General features: G+C 38.3%; 1 protein-coding gene across 1 annotated transcript in view; it reads left to right on the top strand.

The window, feature by feature from the left end:
* The first annotated feature begins 5,671 nt into the window (after positions 1-5,671).
* grk3 (G protein-coupled receptor kinase 3) overlaps positions 5,672-10,898 on the top strand; it is a 91,983-nt gene continuing 86,756 nt past the window's right edge. Inside the window, exon 1 of the mRNA XM_084745489.1 lies at positions 5,672-7,003. Within this exon, the coding sequence (XP_084601615.1) occupies positions 6,891-7,003 (113 nt within the window). The 5' untranslated portion in view covers positions 5,672-6,890. The remainder of the gene's footprint in view (positions 7,004-10,898) is intronic.

Genomic DNA, 10,898 nt, shown 5'->3' with positions numbered 1-10,898 from the left:
CTGACTTCCACCAATGTTTCTGCTTATTTTACACACAGAGAGAAAGTCACACATTCGACACTTAAACACATCACTCCTGAAGAGCTCACATGATGGTGTAAAGAGGAAAGCTGGCAATAAAGGTTGAATTGGGAAAAAAAGTAATGGAAAATGAGTTTATGATTTATTATGTAATTGCCAATATGATTTTATGTGAAGCAAACTCTGGCAAATATTTCACAATAACAAATTTTACCCATTTTGTTAAACTTAAAGAGCTGAAACGAAACTAATGTGTAACAATTTTGATCATTGATTAACAAGCAAAAATGCCAAACATGTTTAATTTAAAATTACTTTTAACTCAATACGAATAATTAAAATCTAGTTACCACTGGAATAGTTGACCAGTCTTCTGCAAAAAATAGAAATGGACTGTGGCTTTGAATGCAAACAATGCCTGACATTACAATAAATAAAAAAAATAAAGTCTTCACTATCAATACTATATACTACAGCACTAATGTGATTATTCACTTGCAACACAGTGGGTTAATTATCTGGTACCAACTTCTAAAATGTGAAGATTTGCCTCATTTCTTTGGATTATTTTATATTTAATACTTTTCAGTTAAGGAATTTGTTTGGACAAAAAAAGAAGACGAGCCACCATCAAGGCACTGAGCCACACTTTACTTAACAAAATATTAAAACTGTTTTAAAATGTTAATGTATAGGCCATATATATATTTACAATTGACAAATGTAAGAATCACTTGACATCGTAAAAAAAAAACAATAGCCGAGAGGACTCAAAATGTCAAGGAAACATACTGCAAAAGATTTATGAGTTTTGAGCTCAACTCAATCTCTTATGTTATGAGTTAAACTTTAAAAGTTTTACTGACTTATAATCTTTAGTTGAGAAATTTACTTTTCTTCTTTAGATGAACTTGAGTTTTAGAACATGGAAGTTTTGAACTTTACTGTGAACCTGATTTGTCATTATTTTGGGTGCTGAAAATTAAACAGTTTTAAATGAAAATATTTAAATTTTAACCATCATATACTTTCACTTGAACGATTTTAATCTAATAAATACAATTTCTCAATTTTCAAAACTCAAAGCTTTAAGCTTATCTAAAGAAGAAAAGTAAATTATCTCAACAAAAGATCAGAAGTTGATAAAACTTTTCAGAACTCAAAGACTTTGAGTTCAAAACTTAAAAATCTATTTTAGTATGTTTCTTGATTTCTCTCAGTTTTTTCATAGAATGAAAACTGAAATGTTAAAGAAATAATCATTATTCATTTTCATATATATGTATATATATATATATATATATATATATATATTTTTTTTTTTTTTTTGCCAAAGTCACATGTAGTCTGGGGCCAAAGAGCTGCGCTCCAAACTTGCAAACTTGCTTCTTCAGAAGCAAAGGATTCTGGGTAGAACCTCATCCATTCAGGAAGAACCCTTGTTTCCAACATTGTATTTGAAGTAGTCAATGAGTTATGAAGAACAAGTAAAACAAGTAAAAATGGTACAACTGCCCCCGGTCTCCCCTACTTACACATTTTTTTCTTGTAATAGAATATTTCTACATTCAGTATCAGTACTTTTACTGGAGTAAAGGAAGTGAATTCTTTGATCCTCTGCAGTGAGGAGCAGCATTACCGCTGCTGACCAGGAAACGGCACTGCGTTTCCACCGAAACATCACATCAGCTGACTGAAGCTTCTTCATCCTATAGAAACTCTTCACTGTCCTGTGAAAATAAACTGCTGCTGCTTCGTGACCATCTCATTCAGCTTTTAAAAAGACAACTCACTTCATCCTGACACAGAGGGACACTTGAATATGCTAAATGTGCTGCGGCGGGACTGTTAACTTTCACTTATCTCATTTAAATGAAAAACGTGGCGCTCTTTTCTCTGTCGTGGACCCCCGCTGGGAAATTTCCTGTACGCAGACTGGTCGATGTTATTCCCAGTTAGTGTCGTAATTCACCACCGACAAGTCAGAATCACCATCGGCTTTACTGGCCATGTACATGCACACATGCAACATACATACAGACATATAGATTAGAAACAACGACAAAAACAAGGATGTTTAACAAATACAGGTGAAAAATAAACAGGGATGTTATGTACACAAAAATGTGAAAAACAAGGTTTATATGGATTTAAGCATCTAGATAAATATTTGTAAGAAGCAGAAGCTTCCAGCGATACAAATGTAAACAATACAACAAAACAAACACTGCAAAATAAATAAATATTTAATGGATATACACGGAATTGATGGTTATGTACAGTATGCAGTATATTTGTTTTATCCTTGGTATTTTATTTATGACTTTTAATCATCCATTGTTTTTAAGTTTCATTTCTCATTTACTCCTTACACACACAATATTACTGTGTATTCTATTGTTTTATGTGTAAAGTACTTTGTAACGTTGGTTCTGTTTAATGCCATAGAAATATACTTTATTATTATCGTTATTAATATTGGGGGAGACTGGGCACTGTTGCAACACTTTTTGCATTCCTCTCCGTTTCTTAGACCTGATTGGAACTAGACCAAACTAATCTTCATATATTAATTTCAGATCTGTCTGCTAAATATACATACCATAAAATATATCTAGTTGACTTGAGGAAGACAGAGGTGGCAACTGACCCAAACCCTGAGGACAGTTGCAACATGTTAGAATAGATGAATTTCACAAATTCACTTTTCCTTTTTGTCTCAATGAGCATAGCCTTAGCCTTGTGAAAATAGGTGTTGTTGTAGAATGATATTATAATATATGACATTATTTATTTAGTAGTTATGTATTGATCAAATAGCGGTTACTAAGTTGTGTTAATAAACTTGAGTCAATGTGTGTGTGTTACAGATTTTATTCAGCTTGTTGCAAATGTCCCAACATCATAGACACAATGACCTCAACACATGCTAACCATGTTGCTTTGAAGTTGACAAAACTATGATTCAAAGTAACTAAGTTTGTATTAATTCACAGAAAAGGTCAGGACAGCGTGACAAAAATACAGCTCAAGAAAAAAAAAAAAAGTTTTATTCTTCCAAAACAACTGTTTTCAATAAATGCAGCAGCAGATGTTGAATGTGTTGTCTGTCCTCCTGCTGGGGAGAACGTCTGATGATGTGCTCCATTTGAACTGAAACTCCAGCTGGTTTCCCAGTTTGAAATGTCAACTGAAATACTCTCTGACTTGGAAAGTCTGAGGACTACAGTTGTAAAAATGGGGATTATTTAGCAGAATAACAATTTTAAAATACGTTTTTATATAAAAAATATATTTTAAAATATATTTTATTTAAAGTATTATCTAATTTAAAGAAACATTTACAGATCAGACCAACCACTAATGTTTGCTACACTGAACAAGCGTTAACATTAGCTACACAGACCAACAGCAAACATTAGCTACAGAGACTGACCATTAATATTAGCTGCATTCAACTGGAACTCAGACGGAACACAGAAGTTATGAACAGAACATCATGAGCTTGGAGCTAACAGAAAACTTCCAGTTCTTGTTATGAATAGGACCTGAGGGGAGTGTTCAAATGTGCTAATCTCATAAATATGGTAAACATGACCCCTGTGGATGCACCGATAATAGACTAACTGCTAATGTTAGCTACACAGAACAACTGCTAAGGTTAGCTCCAAAGACCAACCGCTAATGTTGGCTGCACAGACCAACCACTAATCTCAGCTACACATACCAGCTGCTAATGCTAGCTATGCAGAACAACCACTAATCTCAGCGAGACAGGCCAACCACTAATGTTGGGTACACCGATGAATAGCTAACATTAGCTACACAGTCCAACTGCTAACATTAAGTACACAGATGAACGGCTAATGTTAGCTACACAGACCAAACGCTAACGTTAGATACACAGAAATCCAGTTACACCAAGCTAACCCGTCAATCCTGTAGACTTAAAAAAGTACATTCAAATAATTAAAATAAAACATTTAAATAATTGAAATAAAACATTTAAATAGGTACCTTTATCTAAACAAACTTTTGTACATAATAAAATATGAAATAGCTGGACAAACAATTAATTTGGCCAAACAATTTCACAGTTTGGAACTGAAGCAATCCAAAAGAAACGGAAACTAATCAAGTTACAATATTGTGATTTTGTAACAGGTAATTAGTAATCATATCATTGGAATACATTTTTAGAGTAACCTTTCCAACCCTGCAAATATATTCTGTGAAAATCAAATCAATAATGGAAATAAATGGATTCTTTGGTGTCATTATATGGTTAGTGATAATATATGACTGATTTAACTGTTTATCAGAAGATATATGAAACTCCACTGGCATTTATTTCTAGTTCAAACAATTAAAATATTGTCTTTAACTAAATTACAAAGCTGTGGTCCAGCTCCAGGCTACAGCAGTGACCCGCTCCGGGTTTTACGTGCCTCTCCCCGCCGCAGTGGGAGGAAGTTGAACCACAAAGCCAGTAGTGCAACTGTGCTCTGAAAAAAATACAGAAAAATACACCGAAGGGGGACTTCTGCTAAAACATGTGCCATATTGGAGCTGGGAACCGAGCAGCTTAACGGAAAGGAGCGGACTGCAACGGTTGGCACACGCGCGCACGGACCGTTGGTTCAGTGTAGCCACTTAGCTCCTGACTTAACTAACTAGCCGACTAAGGGCTCCCCCAGCACGGATCAGCCTGGCTCGGGGCAGGCGGACTGCGACGACCCGCTCGGATATCGACCTCCCTGGTGTGGTCGATTTACGAGAGAAGCCCACCAGCTCTGTGTCCTGTTTGGTGTTTTAACATCACCCGGGGTGGCCGCTGTTGTTTCCAGCCTTACCAGCCGACCACATTTAACGGCTCGGAGAGGGAAAAGTTACCGTTTAACAAGCAAACTACCGCCGGTGGCCAGCCTCTCTCCGCTTCCCTCCCCCTCCTCCATCCATCCACCATCAGCGTCACCATCAGCCCGCAGTCAGTCGCTCTGTGCTGGGTCTCCAGGCGAGGAGGGCCCCCCCCCCCAACGCTCGGGGTGTCTCAACAAGCAGCTATGGATTATATTGAGCGTGTTTGTCTTAATTTTTGACGCCATTTGGACTCTCGAGGACCTGTTTTTTTTGCGGACACACGCTGCAGGACTTCCCCAATACGAGCACTCGCAGCCGTTAGCTTATTACTGTTACTGTCAGTCTGCCAGCTAGCTTAGTGGCTCTGTTTGCTGCTGGCAACGAGGGCATTTTCATCTATTTACCGAGCTGGAATAACTCAAACTAGATGTATAGTTTGGTTAAACACTCTACACCGTCCACGATAGTTAGCCTACTGGCTAGCAGCTTTCATTTTGCTAGCTAGCGTGGTGGCTAACTAGCAGACGAACCCAAATATCGATATTGGCAGCAGCAGAAGCAGCAGCGGGCTAAAACAAGTTAGCTTTGCGGGATTTGGCTGCTGATTAGTTGATCACAGCCTCTTGTTTGCGTGGATTTGATTTGAGGTGTTTAAGGACATCTTTTTTTCGGGGGCGACATTTTTCTTTTTCTTTTTGGTGATTGATCAGCCCTTCAGGAAGCCAGCCAGCAACGACGGCAACATAAACAACAGCAGCAGCAGCAGCGGTGTGAGCAATTTTTGAAAAAATATGGATTGCAAATCATGCATCCAGGTTCAACTTTAACCTGCTACTCTTCTGTGGTTTTATATGTGCCAAAGCGTGCATGAGAGATTTGCATTTTTGTGCACCAGCTGAGATATTAAAGGAGAAGAAGCAGCACCCTGATGAGACCAATTTCAACTAAATCTGCAAGGATTAGTTGAATTAATCGGCAACTGTTTTGATAATCGATTTGAGTCATTTTTAAAGAAAAAAAAAGCCCCAACTTTCTCCTAAATGTGCATATTTTCTGGTTTCTTTGCTCCTGTATTGCAGTAAACAGAATATTTTTGGGTTGTGGACCAAACAAAGCGTTTGAAGACATAAGCTTGGGCTTTGGTCGACATTTTTCTGACCAAATCAAATCGATTAATGGGGGAAATTAGAACAGGCAATGCAAGTAATCATTAGTTGCATCCCTAATTTCAACCTGTTGTCCGATTTTCCTTTTTTCTGCCTCGCTAATGATTCCTTGAGACACGTGTCCCTGTTTTATTATCCCTGCTAAAAGCTGCTTTTTTCTGCTGTCAAAGCACAGAAAGGAGCCTCTGGAGCCACTCCACTAAAATTAGACCATTTTTTTCGCAGCACAGTGTTTACATTTTAAGGAAAAACCCCTGAGACACATGCCGCACTGGAGACAAACCAGTCGTTTGGACACATTTCCATCAAGAGGACCAGGAAAGTCCCCAGAGGACCTGTAGGATTTTGACAGCTGCTGTCTCCAGATCCTGCATCTGGTGGTGCATCTACCTATCTTGTGTGAGACATATCACATTACTACAAAAGCGAGGAAATAACTGGCCTCAAAAGCAGATCTCATCGGCATTATTTTCGTCCCCAAACACGCCCGTTGAGAAACCTGCATTTCTGCACTAAATGGGATTACAAGAACGGTGATCGAGCGGGCCTGGTGACTGTATTTCTCAAGCAACCTGTCACCCAATGTCTTCCCTCTTGAATTTCCCTTTTTCTGTCACAATGATGGTAGTTTGAGGCGAAGTGAGGAGCAGACTACAGCCGGAGACAACGACAACCATTCCCAGTCGATGGTCAGCCCTGCCGCCCGCTCAGCCGGCCCTGTCACGCACCTTGGCGCTTGATGTTGGTCATATCTGGTGGAGGACATTGCTTTTTTAATTCCCTCAAACAGAACCCATCCCCAGCCCGGTAATTTTATTGATTTGGTCGTCCCAGGGTCGAAAGATGGCGGACCTCGAAGCAGTGCTCGCCGATGTCAGTTACTTGATGGCGATGGAGAAGAGCAAATCTACTCCAGCGGCCCGGGCGAGTAAGAAAATCATCCTGCCCGAGCCCAGGTAACCACATTTACAAAGAGCTTTAATGTTGTGTGCTGTGCACCCCCCCTCCCCATCCCCTCCCTAGAGCCTGTCTGTGTTTGTTTGCCTGTCAAATGGATGAATCTTTTGTGCATGCTATGCAGCCATATAGGGAGATGGAGGCGTGCTTCCTCTCAAACCTGTGACTTACTGTAGATGCTAAGTGAAATATGACTGTGGAGCCTTTCAGTTTGCAAACAGCCAGCACCTCCAGTGGCTTCATGATATCACCAAAAACAAGCATGCAATGACTCAATTTGCATACTGTTTTACAAATATAACTCAGCAAGAATTTAACCTAGTGAGTCTGCAAATCTTATGTAGCTTAATGAAGGCTACAGTAGCAGGTTGTGATGCAGCTACAAGCAGAATATTTCTCCTGATAGCAAACAATACCATGTCTCTGTGGTGTCCTTTGTTCTGACAAATGTTACACATTTGCTCCCACTGTGGCTGTACACATAAAATAATATATTATATATCAATATAATGTGGATATTCTGCTATGGCAGAAGTCTTGTCTTTCTCTGGTTTTAAAGCCTTAACATCTCGTGCTTGTGGACAAAACAAGACATTTGAGGACAGTATTTTGGGCTTTGAGAAACACTGATTGAAACAGTGACAATTTTTTTACCCTCTTCTGACATGTCTTTGTCATTGTCTTAGATTTTTGATGTCATTGTGTTATGACACAAGTCTTGAATGTTCCTGGATTTAAAGGCTAAATATGTTACGGTTGTGGACAAAACAAGACATGTAAAGACATAGATTGTAATGGCGACATTTGTCATGATTCTCTGACAAGTTAAAGACCAAACAACTAGTTCATTTGTGAAGAAAATGCTCGACAGATTAATCGACGCCAAAAATAACAATTATTTGCAGCCCTAGATATAATATATCAATATTGTGATATAAGATTAGTTGTCTTAGATTTGGGATATTGTGATGTGTGGAAAGTCTTTTGTTTTCTTGATTTGAAAGGCTTCGTCACAGCAAAGTGATGTAATTTTCTGAACTAGAGCTGCAATGATCAATTCAATAATTGATCATTTGTCATGATGTCAAGGCACAAGTCTTGTCTTTTCCTGGTTTTAAAGGCTGAGCGTGTCTTTGTTGTGGACATAATTTTGGGCTTTGGGAAACAGATTGTAATGGTGACATTTTCACCACTTTCTGACACTTACAGATCAGACACGTGATCGATTAACTGAGAAAATAATCAACGGATTAATTGACAATGAAAGAAATCATTAGTTTCAGCCATATATTATATTAATATTATATCAATATCACGATGAGAGACTAGATAGGTCGTATGTTTTCCTGGTTTTAAAGACTTCATTACAGTTGAAGTGATGCAATTTTCTGAACTAGAGCTGCAATGATTAATTAAAAAAATCATTCAGTTGTCAACTGTTATTAATCAGCCACTATTTTTGTAATCAGTTTGTCAGTTTGAGTAATATTTTTTGCTCGACTGGGCAAGTTTTAAAAAGACTGTTCTGATTACAAAATCAGCACAAATGAACCACTGCCACGAGTCTTTGAATGTATCATGGTTTTCAGAAAACATAATGTTGTTACACTAAAATGTAATCAGTATTTTCTTACATGTCTAATATCCACATTACTGATTATTGATCAACAAATCTCATTCTGTAAATCCCTCTGAAAGCACAGATGTCCATAGGGCTGGTTATCAAACTTCCATACTTTACGGCATCGACTGAATTGCGAGAATGAAAAATTACTTCTCATTTATTATCAAACTTTCAGTACCTATGAGGTGAATCTCATCAGCGTCCGTTAGCTATTAATCTCGCAGCATGTTTGTATGAAGATCTAATAATACAGGGGATTGGCCTTCTAATGCAGGAAAATACTACATTAATCTCAGAGACAGGGATCATTGTTTTGTTTGTGACCACCAAGTTCTTCTTTTAAAGTGACTAACTGTACCGTAATGTAACTTTCTTTTTATTAAAATAAATTTGGTATAGAAAAAAGTATCATTCAGGAACTGGTATTAAAGCCAAGGTGGTGGAACCAGTATTGAAAATTTCTGAATGATATCGCCCAGCCCAAACTATCTTGTATACTGTTGGGTAGTTGAATCTGCAGCAATGCATCATATTCTATAAGATCATCACATCCACTATTTCAGAGTGTGAGGTAGAGAAAATGTGTATATTATGATATCGTTGTATATCATGTAATAGCTTAGAAATATTGAGGTACTATTGAGCAGCCATATTGCCCAGACCTACCTCCCAGACTTGCTTGACTGACAGTCTGAGCATAAATATGTTTTATGTAGGATGTGCCACACATTTAGGCTGCTTAGTTTTCTCTGTGGTTGTCGTGTGCCCTTTTCTGAGCCCTTTGATGAAGTTGCAGCTCTTGATATGAAACCCCTGCTCATCCACGCAGTTTGCAAGAAGCCTACATGAGTGGGCCATCAGACCAGACTACAGCTGCTAAAATCTGATTTAAATAATACATCCCCCCCACCACCCAACATCTCTGCACATAATTGCACATCCTTTTGTCCTCGCCGCTACATGGCTTGTCAGAGGGCCTGAACGTGCCTCTTCAGATCGGGTTTTAGGCATGTGGCGTGCGACTTGATTGAAGAGGATGTGGTTAAAATTTGGCTATCGAGATAGTTACTTTTCACAGGTTTGTAAATTCAACAGCGCCTTTTTGGCTCTGTCAAATGATAACCATTGTGTGTGTGAACAGCAGCTTTGTATAGAACAGATCTTAGCCGGCAGTTGGCACCGCTGTCGGATTTAATTTGTGCTCATCATGTTTACGGCTACACACCTTCTGTACTTCACATTTATTAATCACAAACTGAAAACTATTACTGACACACCCACACATGTGTAAAACTAGAGACTTTGCATGGTGTTTTCAGACTGATGTGAGTGATTTTTTTGGAGGAGGTCAGCTATTCATTCACTCACTGACTCGTCTTGGCAGATCAGCAGAAAGCAATGATCTGTACAGTGAGTTACACACAGCCATGGACATGAAACCTGTTGACTTTTTTCCCCAACTGAAATTATTTCATTAAAGGATGTTCTGTAATCACTAATTAAATGAGCTGGTTGAGATCAATCGCTATTCATATATTATAGAGTTTAGAATGATGTAAAATCATTCATTACCTCCAGTATCTCATTTATCTGTTCGTCTATCATAGAAAGGAGAAATTCCTCTGCAGGTCTATAAAATAATTTCATGTCCAGAGCACAGTAGACAAAAAGGATCTTAAAGGGTCATTTCATCCCAAAATAAAAATACATATTTCATTCTGGCCTACACTTCTTTTTATCCATCTCTACTGTTTGGTTGTGAGTTGGCCTAGTTTTGTAGATATCAGCCATAGAGATATCTCCCTTCTCTCAGCATAATGGAACAAAATGGCACTAGTCCTGTTGTGCTCAAAGTGCCAAAAAAAAAAAAAGAAAAAGAAAAGAAAAGAAATACATTTGAAAAACTCAACAGCAGTGTCTTGTTCCAGAAATCATGATCCAGTTACTCAAGATACTCCACAGAACTTGTTGTGAGCAGTTTCATCTAGGAACTGCTTTCTTTCTGCAGTAGAATCTACCAGAACTACTTTCTTTCTATTAGAAAGAAACGGGAAACTGCTTACAACACGGTCTGTGGGTTTATTTTGAGTAACTGAGTCATGATTTATGGAAGGAGACACTGTTTTTGAATTTTTCAAATGTATATTTTGGTGCTTTGAGCACCACAAGCCGAGTGCAGGTTAGTCCCATTAAATTGGAGAGAAGGCAGACATCTCTACGGCCGATGTCTCCAAAACTCTGCAAGTCACACCGAAACTATCTGTATGGAT

This window comes from Lutjanus erythropterus, chromosome 20, assembly GCF_056507025.1.
Source record: "Lutjanus erythropterus isolate fLutEry1 chromosome 20, fLutEry1.hap2, whole genome shotgun sequence".
NCBI classification, from domain to species: Eukaryota; Metazoa; Chordata; class Actinopteri; order Lutjaniformes; family Lutjanidae; genus Lutjanus; species Lutjanus erythropterus.
The sequence above is the reverse complement of the archived record's forward strand: the minus strand, read 5'-3'. Positions and strand labels throughout refer to the sequence as shown.